The 13,726-nt window shown below is 40.1% G+C and overlaps 1 protein-coding gene across 2 annotated transcripts in view; it reads right to left on the reverse strand.

Annotated features, from left to right (window-relative positions):
* Positions 1 to 13,726, reverse strand: part of dpp10 (dipeptidyl peptidase like 10) — a 226,039-nt gene that overhangs the window by 35,497 nt on the left and 176,816 nt on the right. For both annotated transcript variants that reach the window (XM_074658563.1, XM_074658564.1), the window contains exons 6-7: positions 5,861 to 5,913; positions 2,278 to 2,359 (exon numbers count right to left, since the gene is read on the reverse strand). In XM_074658563.1, coding sequence (XP_074514664.1) covers positions 2,278 to 2,359; positions 5,861 to 5,913 — 135 coding nt within the window. The remainder of the gene's footprint in view (positions 1 to 2,277; positions 2,360 to 5,860; positions 5,914 to 13,726) is intronic.

A 13,726-nucleotide genomic window follows, 5' to 3' on the forward strand; every position in this document is an offset into this window, starting at 1 on the left:
ATTACTGAGTTTTATTTTTCTAAAGAAATTCTGATGCCAGATAAAGACCGTTGGACTCAACAACAAATATGCTGGAGTTGAAGGCTACATTATAAACTAATGATTTTCTGTGCTCGCCGATTTAATTACGTTATAAAAGGGAAAGCAGGGGCAGCATGGCGGTGTAGTGGTTAGCATTGTCGCTTCACAGCAGGTTCGAATCCGGCTTGGAGCCCCTCTGTGTTTGCATATTCTCCCCGTGTTAGCGTGGGTTTTCTCCGGCTTCCACCCACAGTCCAAAGACATGCAAGTTGGGTTCATTGTTGACTCTAAATTGCCCGTAAGTGTGAATGTGAGTGTGAATGGTTGTCTGTCTCTATATGTCAGCCCTTTGATAGTCCGACGACCTGTCCAGGGTGTACCCTGCCTTCTCCCAATGTCAGGTGGGATTGGCTCCAGCCTCCCGCTACCCTGAACAGGATAAATGTTTACAGATAATGAATGGATACAAGGAAAGCATGTGCTTTGATTAAATGTGTTTATTAATTAATTGGTTGGAATTGGTTGGTCTGGAAAATATGTTGTCATTGTACTTTTCTGCAAACCATGGATTTGCTGAATGTCAACGTTTTTTACATTTGGTCAGAGCAAGTGAAGTAGAACAGCGAGCGACCGTTATTGAAAGTTACATGGTATAATAAGGAGTATAACAAGGAAGAAAGTCCACTACGGGCGAATGGGTGGGTTAAATAAACACAGAACTATCACCCAGGAGACTGCCGTTTGTGTCCTGTGTGAAACCGGAAGTCAACGTTGACTTTACGCTTCTTATGTAACGTTGCTTAAGAAAGTCTGTTAAGGGTAGTTGTTATTTATTTACAATGTGACGTTCAGTGCTCGAAGTGGGTACGCAGTACCGGCACTTCTTCATTTTACTCCTTGGCGTACCGTGACTTTTTAAAATAATGTGGAGAGCATCTGGAGGGGGGGGGGGAGAGGAGAACGAGGGTGCTGTAATTTATCAATACAGTGTTCACGTCCTTTTTGTAAAATAATTAGTGAACTGTGTCAGAACATTTTTATTTGTGAACAAATATAATTAATGAAACATACGTTTTCTGAATCTGCTCTTTTGATTTATAGAATATCATTTTACAGGGGAAAGATTTCCAGAAGAATTGAATGTTCAGACGAAGGCTGATAAATAATTTTCATGGGGCAGGACCCCCAAACTCAATAATATCTCCTAGTATATTTTATTCCCTGTATGAATTCAGAATGAGTCTCTGTATAATATGTATGAGCTTCCTGACTGGGACGCTGCTCCTAAAACCTGAATGAACAGCTCACACACCTCAGCTCTGCATGTGTACCTGCCTGTCTGGCTAGCTGGCTGCTGTTGATTCCAGGCTATAGACATCCTATAATATATTATAGAGTGATGCTACAAATAACACAGGAAAGCCCTTTAACTATTAACACTGTAAACAAACACACCACCTTAACCCTATAATGTTCCAGTTGGAATATTATTGGAATATTATTATAGGCCTACTACAGAAGATGCATAGCCCAAGTATAATAATAATAATAAAACCACAGCTGATTATGACTGACACAATATAACATGCTTAAAGAAATAATGAATATACAGGAATAAGTTGCAAGAGATTGCTGATACGTCAACATGTGAATGAGAGAACTGGCATTTATTTTTTTCCCACTTCAAGCACTGGTTATGTTATTATTTTAACACAAACCATGATTTTTTTTTTCTAACTTTAAAGGTTCTCTATGCAATATCCAGAACATTAATATAGCAGCAAACATCTATTGTCTATGTAAAGATATAGAGGAATAATGTCTACCTGAGCAGAGAATGAAACCACTGTGCTTTGTTTAGGTATTGTGCGTTTCTGCAAGCCTGACAAGAGGCTGATATGAAATGTATTTATGAAACGTATTCTCAGTTCACAAACATCGACATTCAATGTATACCGTGGTTTGCAGAAACGTAAAATTGACTGGGTTGTAACTGCAGTCAGACATCATTGTGGAAAATGCGCTTTTCATCACAGTAACCTTGAAACGTTGTATCTTTGAAAATAAACATGCTTTCACAATGACTTAATTACTGTAAGCTTCAGGTGTGACACATAAATAAGTAAATGTATAGAAAATAAAACATGTGAGTTTGAACTTCACTCACCCTGAAATGCAATAAAGTTAATGCAGGCAAAGTAAGGCGGTGCTGAAAGGCAGGGTGAGGCTGTGGAGTGTTTTTCTGTGTGTTCTCACCAGTTGTTGGCCTTGAACTCCCCAGGCAGCGTACTGCAGGACCGAGTTCACCACCTCAGGAGGGTCCAGCTCCCAAACCTCCCTAAAAACGAGACAACAAGCAATGTCATCACAAACATCAACTGATGGTGGTCATGGGCCGCTTGAAGGCCCACAAAATGATTTTAACAATAAGTCTGTTTTCAAAGAAAAATGCTGGTGCAGGTTCTGAAATGTCAGAATTTCTTGGTCTCACATTATAGTAAATTGAATATGTTTGGGTTTTGGACTGTTAGACAGACAAAACAATACATTAAATTGGGTTCTTTTTACAGTTTCCTGATGTTTCATAGACCAAACGATTAATCAAGAAAATAATCAGCAGATTAATCAGTAATAAAAATAGTTAGTTGCAGCCTTAAAACAAACATACAACAATATATATATATATATATATAAACACAGCAATGCCTTTTAATACTAGCTAAGATCTCATATTAAAAACAAGAAGCGTGCGGTTACTTTGTATATATTAACAGGCAAACCCATGTGAAAACAAGACTCGGTCAAAACCTAGTTTATGGAATGGGAATGTGACGTCACCGGCAGAAAGTCGTACATTTTTGGAGGATAAAGGGTAAGAGTGCTATCCGCTGGCTGTTTACTGCAAGTGTCAAAAGCTAACACAAAACACTGCACATTGAATAAGATTCAAAAGCCGAATTGTAGTTTATATTGTATACAGTCAGACACAAAGGTAGGCTAACGTTATGGGTTTCATTTTGTAAGATACCGGTAGATTAAATATGCAGTATTGGCCGCTGTTTTCTTAGTATTCCGTTAGTATAACATTTGCTATCTTTGTTGGGATGATTGTGTAGGCATTGATGTTGACATTTGGCTTGTAGATCTTAATGTTATATACCTACCCATTTGTAAACTGGACATCGGCCTCTAAAGATTTATTACATATTTTGAACTGCTGACAGGTGTTCACTAACGCCAAAACACATCAGTGACTGTCATGGGTGGCAAGCTGTCAAGGTCCTCCTAACTCTTAAGGATGGATATCATTAAATAACTTCAGTTTTGTAATATATGGCCCCTTTGCCTCTGTCAGCCTCTCTTCGTATGGGTATTTGTCTTTTGCACATACTTTATACATTTCTGATGATGAACAATTGACAGATGAATAGACCGGTGACAGATAATGACAGTCTAACGTAGCTCCATAAGCTACCATCCAAAAATGTCGACGCGCCTCAGAATGCTCTGCGATTCCCATTCCCTACATGGGTAGTCTGTGAAATTGTGGCTAAAGTGTTACACAAATAGTCAGTGGTCATGTCTATAATGTTAAATCCAGTGTTACATGTCCACCAGGTCCGGCGAGGACACTAGGGGACGCGCTGCTCCACTCAACTGGCCGTTCTAGCGTGGATGTACCCTAGCATTGAATGCACCTGATTGGTCCATGGTTTTCTGCTTGCCATTTCAAACAGGAAACAACATTACGGCCTGCTCGTAAACTTTCTGTTATTCCGTCTAAACAATCCACCAAAATCTACTTCTGAAAACATTTTAAGAAATAGTCTATGGCACTGCTGAATCTCGTTTCATTTTAGAACTAGATCGCCTAGTTTGACAGCTTGATCAAAGTTTCATGAGCTGACGCTACGCGCTGGACGGGCTCATTTGCATAACAGACTGTTCTCGCCTTTTCGTTTTGAAGGAAAGTGCGGAAACTCCAACACTCGGCCGACAATTGTCACTCACTCACTGACAGACTTTTGGGGCCGTCTGCGGTCCAGCCAAAAAGAGTTGTTGAAATCGCCAGTTTTTCCCTGTGTTATAACACATGCTGTGTCAGTTTCTTTTGGTCCAACAAATTCAAATGAGCATAAGTTGGCGACATACCCAGAGTCTGATATCAGCACAGAGATGACGAAGATAAAAAGGACATGCCAGAATGATGCCCCAAAATGGCTCAACATCTTAAGAATGTATCACAAAGCATAATAACACTCATGTTCATGAAAGGACAAATCCCATTAGCCATATAAAGATTTAATCCTCTCCGATTAGTAGTGGGAATCCTGCCCGTCACCGTGACTGACGGGACTGGCAGGATGTCTGCATACCAGCATGTCTGGGATCAGCACTTTGGACGGCGATTGTGATACTCTGTGCAAGATGTTTCTAAAGATCCACCTGTAGAGCAGCAGGATGCTACAGACTGTAGGCTGATCTACTGATAGTCTTCAACCTTTATCATGAGTGAGCATGCATCTATTTTACATTGCTGAAGATTTCAGTTCATCAGCCTTATGATCCAGAACCCTGCAGTCACAGACAGTCACAGTCACACTATGTAAAAATGAAATGGAGATACAGTAAGTGAGCCAACATTATCTTTGAAATTGATTTTCATGATGACACAAAGTGAGGGAACTTCCCTATAGAAGAGGTTATAAAACTGTGATGTCCATTGCAAATAAATGTCCATACATCCACTTAGGAATCAGATGTCTGTACATCCATGTACATTGAAAACAAGAACTGCTAATTGCTAATTCAGCATAAGTTATATCAGGGGTCTCCAGCAAGTTGAATTAGCTCGCTGCCCGTTTCTGAGTGGCTCGCTAAAGGTTAAAAAAAATAAGTACATAAACTTGATAACACAAAGTCACTTTGTAAACCTGTTTTAATTTCTATCCAATCAAATTGACAGACATCTTGCTCCCTTCTGACACAAAATTACTTTTTTAATTGACAAAATATATTGTCAATTAAACAAGTTACGCTGCTTCCAAGTTTGGTTACATAAGTGCATTGGTGTAGAAGGGACCAGTGCCTCCATAATATTACGCCTGAGCCCCCTCTAGCCTCCCTAACTGTGGCACATATTTTCTTAAATTTTTCACATACCAGATTTGAAAATGACCGCAGAAAAAATGTGTGTGTCTCATTTGTGGTGCGAGTGTGTCAGTCTGTAAGAGATGTAACCATGACTGCGGTGGCTGAAACGGTATTAAAGGACATAAAAGTAAAACAGAAATTATATCTTCTATTGGTGGTGTACAACTTGGTGCTTTGAGTTGCTCTCCGACACTTTCATTTTGTCAAATTAGCTCTCAGGAGAAAAAAAGGTTGGAGACACCTGAATTACATAATGGCAACTATGACTAAAATGTCTCAATTTTGTCTGAGGATTCGCCCACAGTGTCAGACTTTGAGACCCCTGCTCTGTAGCACCGATATTGGACATGGCCATTCTGCACAGATTCATCCACCAAATGTATGTTTTAAAAATCCAGTCACTACTTGGCCTCCGTACAGTACATGCGGCTGCAGCCTATAGGTCAGCTGGAGCAGAGAGACCAGCTGAGAAAGACCCACCTCTTCTTCATGCATGTCGCAACATGTGAAACAGTGATAACAATACTTTCATTGCACTTAGCCTTTACTGATAGTATCTGTGTTGTACAGTTTTACAAACCAGGTAGGCTCACAGCTACGTTTTCTCCCTGATGAGAAGCATGTTTTGTTTTTTTACCCCACATGTTGCCTCACAGCAGCTGCTGAAGAGGACAAAAACACTTACCGTGTGTGAATATTGTAGATGCTGTAGGAGGCCATGTAGGAGTGGCGGTAAACCTGCAGCAAAACAAAGACAGAGAGAGAGAGAGAGATTAAAAGATGACTGTCTGAAACATTAACGAGAGAAGCAGCACTGCCACGGATAATGACATCATGACAAAAAAAATGAAAAGGAAGAAAGCATCAGACAAAACAGACTGCTGGCTGTTCTCAGTGATAGAATCTGTAGACAATGCAATTTGCATGGGTGACAGCTGTGGGACGAGACATTTTAATTCCATCTAAGAAACCCATCATCGGCGAATGCCTCAGTGTTGAAAGCCGGGGAGAGACGAGGAGAGAGAAAGAAGGAGGTAGAGAGAGAGAGAGAGAGATGCATTCAAAGTGACAGAGGGGTGCATGTAAAGCTGTCTGAAACCCCCTCTGGAGAAGCTGTGGCTGACATGATAATAGACCTCTGACCGCGGCTGCTGATCGGGCACATAAGCAGGCCATATTTTTGCATTTCATCATGAAGATGACACTCATGTATTCAGCTCTGATACAACACAGGGGAATCTATTACAAGAGAAGAGTTTGTACTGCTAATGTAAAAACTCAGAGGCACACTTGACTGACAATGAGTGTAAGCTGGGCCATAATTATACGTCTATCATCAAAGTAACTTCAATTGTGTCATGAGGACAATGTGTGTACATTCAATGGCGATGCTTTCTTGTTCTGATATCTGGGCACGGTGGCTATACAGCTTGGTCAACCCTCTAGAGTCCAGGTTCATTTTGGTTCATTATTGCAGACTTTCTATGCATTCATGTTTGTCTTTATCACCTTTTAAATAGTCCTTACCCCACATAGTTGGTGACCTTTTTACAGCACAAACAGAGCTATAAGTCTGACCTTTCATTTTGTCAATTTAATTAACTAAGTGTAAATAAACCCAAAATACAAGAAAATTGACAAAGCGCCAATAAGAATTTATTTATTTCACTCATAATATTATTATAGTATAGTTCAAGGTTGTAGGTTTTTACTTGTCATGCACACAAGTTCATCAGGAACGATAGAAAACTTGAATACAGTCTTTTAACTTTTTTTCAAAGTTAATGTGATAACGCGTTAACGCAAATTTGTTTTAGCGGCACTAATTTCTTGAACGCATTAATGCAACTTGCGATTTTTATGTTGTAGCGGGCTCAGTAATGCTACAGTGAAGATACTGGTATCATATGAAACTAGACAAACCTAAGGAATCCATTGGTACCAACCATGTCATACTAGCTTGTTGCAAAGGACGTTGAATAACGCTCCAAACCTGTGCTAAATTTTGGTGAGGAAAAACTGTCATGGCCATTTTCAAAGGGGTCCCTTGACCTCTGACCTCAAGATATGTGAATGAAAATGGGTTCTACGGGTACCCACGAGTCTCCCCTTTAGAGACACGCCCACTTTATGATATATTCACTTGCAGTTTGGGGCAAGTCATAGTCAAGTCAGCACACTGACACACTGACAGCTGTTGATGCCTGTTGGGCTGCAGTTTGCCATGTTATGATTTTAGCATATTCTTTTATATTAAAAGCAGTACTTATGAGGGTTTCTGGACAATATTTGTCATTGTTTTGTGTTGTTGATTGATTTCTAATAATAAATATACATACATTTGCATAAAGCAAGCATATTTATCCACTCACATGTTGATAAGAATGTTTTAAAAACTTGACCAATCTCCCTTTAAGGTACAATTTGAACAGATACAAAATGTGTTATTAATTTGTGATTAATCACGATTAATCATGGACAATCAAGTGATTAGTTGTGTAAATATTTTAATTGATTGACAGCCCTTGCTAAATGTCAAATGCAAGCAGCTGGTTATTTCAATAAGAGAGACAAAACAAACGTGTAAGCTATACATTAATATATTGTGTACCTGTGCATTCACAAAGATATGAACAGAAATTTATAAAACCTCTGAGCATGCTGTCAGATTTAAACGGCCCTAGCGGGGCATGTGTAGCCTACCAAACAGGAACAGAGGACAGTCCAGGGAAACAGCTATCAGCGCCTTTTCATTTTACCGAGGCTGTTACGACAAGAAGTATTGCACACCCCAATGGCACAAATGAGAGCTTTAAGTGCACCCTGGTACACCTTGAGGGGGTCAGCCAGAGGCTACAAGAGCTCTGCATCATCTTGAAGGTGTTGTCCAAGAGTTCATTTTGGACCATTCCTTCAGGCTGTCCAGCCCAACAGAAGCTAAGCCTTTCTTTGTGTGTGTGTGTGTGTGTGTGTGTGTGTGTGTGTGTGTGTGTGTGTGTGTGTGTGTGTGTGTGTGTGTGTGTGTGTGTGTGTGTGTGTGTGTGTGTGTGTGTGTGTGTGTGTGTGTGTGTATTATGCCTGCTGGCAGCTTCATGTTGCCCTCCCCAGAACACACCGGCAAGAACATGACTTGACTTCCTCAATATCTGTATGACTTGGCTATTGCCATCCATTTTACAGACAGAGCTTATCACATATCTTATGAAACGTATTTCCCCCTGTGCCTGACACACATAGTGAAAGCTAAAACCCAGAAGTAAATTCAAGCATTTTTCTCTCACTATACATCACTGATATTTATAGTGATGTGTATTTTTGAGAAGCTGCTTTCAGATTTGTTAAAACTGGCTACTCCTGAAGTTACTATTATAACTTAAGTTCATATTTGAGTGTGTTTGGCAGGTGTCTTTGTCACGTAAGCAATGTTATGTGCATAAAAATTGAGCAGCAGATTAATTGTTAGTCACATTAGCTAATAAGGAAACAGATGGCCCTCACTGTGTGGGACGAACTTGAACCCATATCGATATGAGAGACATCAGTAGCAGCTCCTTATATTTATGATTTTTTTTCTCAGCAAGGAAAATTATTCACCAGGTGTCTATATTCAGATGTTGCCAAAGTTGAGTTGCAAAAGGTTGCATGCGGATACATTCTATTATTTCTAGGTATGTAAACACCTCAGCAGGGACAGTAAAGGTACCTGTATTTGCCTTACTGCACTACTGTGTGTGACACAAGTTGTCAGATGGTAGAAACTGGCCCCATTTACTGTAATAATATTCACAGGGAAATGATGAATTGGCCTTCGTTGGTAACGGCCCGGTGCATTGCTTCCGCCGTTCAATATGGCGATGGATGGTCAAGTCAGGGCTGCTCAGTGGTGCAGTGGTTAGCACTGTCGCTTCACGGCAAGAGGGTCGCAGGTTCAAACCCTGCTTGGGGCCCTTCTGTGTGGAGTTTGCATGTTCTGTGTGTTTTCTCCGGGTTCTCCGGTTCCCTCCCACAGTCCAAAGATATGCAAGTTAGGTAAATTGTTGACTCAAAATTGAGTGGTTGTCTGTCTCGATGTGTCAGTACTGTGATAGTCTGGCGACCTGTCTAGGGTGTGCCAAACGTCCGCTGGGATCAGCTCCAGCCCTACCCTGCGACCCCGAATGACATAAGCGGTTTCAGATAATGGATGAATAGATGGCAAAGTCACTGCAGGACCTCAGTTGGTAAAGTTTGGCAACTTTAGCAATGTAGAAATGACTTACAGCAGCAATATGTTTTATGATAATAATGGTACAAATGCCTATGTATAATGTGAAAAGTGTCGTTCATAGTGATGAACTCAGAGAGAGTTACCAGCCGATTCTGCCGTTCACTTCGGCTCTACGGAGAATATCCAACCCTGTCTCCTAAAAATTACGTTCCCATACAACAAAATTGCATTGTGGATTACTTTACGAAGGATTACGTTAGTTTTTTACGCATAACAAATATGGAGGTCCACGTGAGGAGGAGGTTGAGGTGGTGAATGGATGGATCAAACAAACACTGGCTTTTCTGCCAGGAGACTGCTGTTCGTGTCCCTTGTGAAACTAAAAGTCAGTTTTTTAATTTTAGTATTTTTAATCTATGTCTGTAGCTTAATAACGTAACAAATATAATAATTTAGTCAAACCTAAACTATTGTACACTACCTGCTCAGCAACAGACACAGCAAACAGACAAAGTTAATGACTATCTGCTGAACATAGTGGAGCATTTAGAAGCTAAAGAGCCAGATATTTTTGTCGGGAGTTGACGTTGTAGAAGTAACTACAGTATGCGGCACTCCCCTTAAATGTGACATATTCAGTGTTCCAGTGTTAATGGTATCTAACCCCTACAGAGTATATTATTATCTTTTTTCCTCCAAATTACTAGTTTAAAAATCTAAACAGATGTTAATGAGGCTTACGGCAGTTATAAAGACATTATACAAAGACTACAATAAGGCTTTGGATTCCAGCCTAAGCACCCATGAACGGCCCATAACTATAAGCTGGAACATCAGTAATAGAGACTCTTGTTCATAGGGAAAGTAAATTACTGTTTAGAGAGGAGAGGATTCACCGAGCTCAAAGTGACTCATATCGACTTTACGTATGCAGAGTGTAACTTCTCTGTACATACTGAATGTACTGAAGTTGACACAGGGGTTGAGTGTGCTCAATATAAATTTGCAGGCGTTATTACAAATATTTCTTTGTGTTGTAGAGAACTGTGCCTGGGAGCAAAAAGTGATTCTCCAAGGTGCTCAGACACATTTCTCAAACTCTGACATGCTGAAACTTCCTAATTTTCCACCATGAAATTGAAAAACCCTCCACGGGCCCCAAATGAGCCCTCAAATAAACTTTTCAGCAATACCCCATTAAATGAGGTGTAAAGCTCACATGGGTACGGTGACCTTTGTTGCCGGCTCGATGATAAAACAAAAAAGGTTGTGACATTTTCAGCACTCAAATACAACAGTGACTGTGAAGATGGATTTAATGTCCTAAACTAAAAGCATGGGTGCCAATACAGGAAAATGTTATTAATATTACAAAGTTGATCTTTGAAGTCACATATTGACCACCACAATATGACAACCAGGTTTGGGGCACAGTCTCTAAATTAGTCTGTCAGAAAAGTTGTTTAGGCCACCTTAAACCTGCAGTATGCAGAATAGTTTGCATCATTGGGCAAAAATTCCATAATAACCTTTCAGCATATTGTAATTCAAGTGTTGTGAGAGGAAAGTACACTTCTGCACCTCCTCATGGCTCTGTTTTCAGGCTTTAAAAAATCTAGCCCATGACGGGAGGGTTTGGCCTATCACAGGTCATTTCAGAGAAAGAGAGCATTCCTATTGACTGTTCATTCAACGGAGGCAGCTGTCAATCACTCGCAAACTCCGATCAAATGGTCAAACTAGGCAGCACTGATCAAATATGAATCGATATTCTGTTACTGTAATGCCTATTTCTCTCCTCAAATGTTTTCAGAATCATCTTGTAGTGTACTGTTTAGTTGTAAAATGAGAATCTGTATTCTAATTCATCCGCTTGTTTTTTAGTCAATTTCTTTGGTGCAGATTCTCCTGATACAGCTAAATTAGCTAATGGGGAGTTTTTTTTTCAGATGGAATGGATGGAATGATTCCCCAAGAACATTTGTCTGTATCTTTCGTATCCAGGTCTGACCCCAGTGTCCTGCCCTCACGTTTTACAAGAACATCCAAAAAAACTGATTTGCTGTACATCATGATTAATGGTCAATTTTAAATGTTCATGGCAGCGATTGAGATACTCATAAAACTGCAATAAACTGTCCACAGGACCATCATAGATCATGAAAATGTCATCCACACAGCGTTTCCATAGTTTGATGTCGTCATGGAATATCATTATTTTCAAAATAGGCTACATTTAGGGAACTGAAATTAGGAGACATTTCGCTACCCATAGCAGTACCTTTGCATTGCCTGTACAATGTGGATGTTTTCTCAACTATAAAGAAGACAATTTTAGAAAAAACTATCTCAGCCAATCATCTTAAAAATACATAATTCCCAGATCCTTAAGCCCGGTGGGGAGTCAATTTACGGCCGGCGTGCTTGCAATACACTGGCGGCTGTGGTGGTTCCAAGGGGTGGCTAAAAAATGCCTTGCCATCCCATCTGCCAACCCAGACAATCAAACTTAAAACATATATAAATGAAAAGCTGTGGCTGGTCAGAAATTTACATGAGCAAATCTCTGATGTCCAACTGCAATTGAACTCAGCAAGAGATGACGCTCCCCGTCCTACAGAGTGGCGCCAGGAGCCTGCAGCAGGCACCCGGCAGCAGCTCTGTTTACTCCGGGCCCCAGCAGCTCCCAGCCACACACAGCATCTGCTGATGGCTTTTTTTCCTGCTAAATGTGTGTGTGTGTGTGTGTAGGGTTGCCAACTTATAGTAGAAATACAGAACAGCCACAGATGGATATTGGTGGGTTGTTTTGTTCAAGCGTTTTGTTTAGTGGGATTAAACCTGACAAACCCAAATATTCACCGGTGCTTATGAGTGTCTCCTTTGCCTGCAGCTACCAACATCTCTGAAACTGCTCATTGTGCAGACAAACATGTCCACATTTCATATCAGTGCAACATACAAAAGCAGCCAGTTTAAAAGGCACTAAAATCATTCGCTCCCCCAGCCCCAAGCCCCAAGCCCCAAACAAAATGCCACACAAGTCAACAATGCAGCGACAGTTCATTTAAAGCTTAATACCTGAGAGTTTAACGCATTCATTTAGATACATTTTAGAAAATAGCATGTTAAAAAAACTGTTATTAACATATATAATTTAATGATTTATGGTCACATTTTAGTGATATCTGAATATTTGGAAATAAAACAATATATTTATTTCTAATGCCACCTTTTGGTATAATAACATAATGTTTTCGTGTTAAAATATCTTCATTCGGGGGGTTTTCCAAACAAGTATTGATATATGTGATTGCGATTAACTCAGCATATACAGTATATTTCTGCCACCCTCTTTCTTCCCCATGAATATTTTTCTAGATCCACCACTGACTGATGGAAACCCTGAGTCTCTCATTAAGGGTCTTTCCGCTAGTCAAACATGTTCTAAAATGAGTTCTTCTGCCCTTGATATTACACTTTGAACTCTTGAAGATTTTAACAAAGTTAAACAATGATGAAATGATGAATGTGTCAGCAATCGAAAAACTACTGCTCCCATGATGTTCATCATACAACATTATAACTTCTCCCTTTATCTATCCTTCTCGTTGCCTCTTTCACTCCTTTGGGATTGTCTTTAAAAAAGGTAAGGAAGAATATTTCATCATTTTGAAATAAATTACCATCCCTGTCTCTGCCCTGTCTATGTATAAAACTGTCTTATTAGAAAAATGTCTTCTGGAACAGAACCAAAGCTCTGGTTTGACTTCAGCTCACTGTAGACTCCAAAGACATATTATTGTATGACATGAAACGACAACATTGGAGTAACACAGAGAGAAAAAAAACAGCACAGATACTTAAAGAGTGTCTTGGGAGTGTCACCACAGAGGAAGTGTAACTGAGTCCCCCCTGCCTTGCTTGGCATCAGCCCACTTATGAGCAAAGAGAAAATCGATAGCCTATTGGGAGTAGCTCCCTGGATGGATGTGTACAGTGGAAAACATGTCGGGCCAAATGGCTACCAAAGAATAACAAAGCTTTGGGCTATAGGGTATGAGCAGCTGTATAGCACACTGAAACCATCTGGTTACCGTGGCAATGTTGCCTCTAGGTACACTTACAGTTATGAAGCTTTGGGCTTTGAACAGGCCCATTTAGAGCCTTTGCACAAAAAACACCATTAGTCTGGTTCTAAGATAACTTAAGGAACTATTTCATCTCTAATCCATGGTCCAGGGTTGTAGTCTGAGATCGAAATTTCACACTTCAAAAGGCTGAAACTGCCTCACCCTCTGCTTTGATTTGGTCAAAACTTAAAGAAAAAAAACAGAAAAGAAA

The sequence above is a fragment of the Sebastes fasciatus genome, chromosome 14 (assembly GCF_043250625.1).
Source record: "Sebastes fasciatus isolate fSebFas1 chromosome 14, fSebFas1.pri, whole genome shotgun sequence".
NCBI classification, from domain to species: domain Eukaryota; kingdom Metazoa; phylum Chordata; class Actinopteri; order Perciformes; family Sebastidae; genus Sebastes; species Sebastes fasciatus.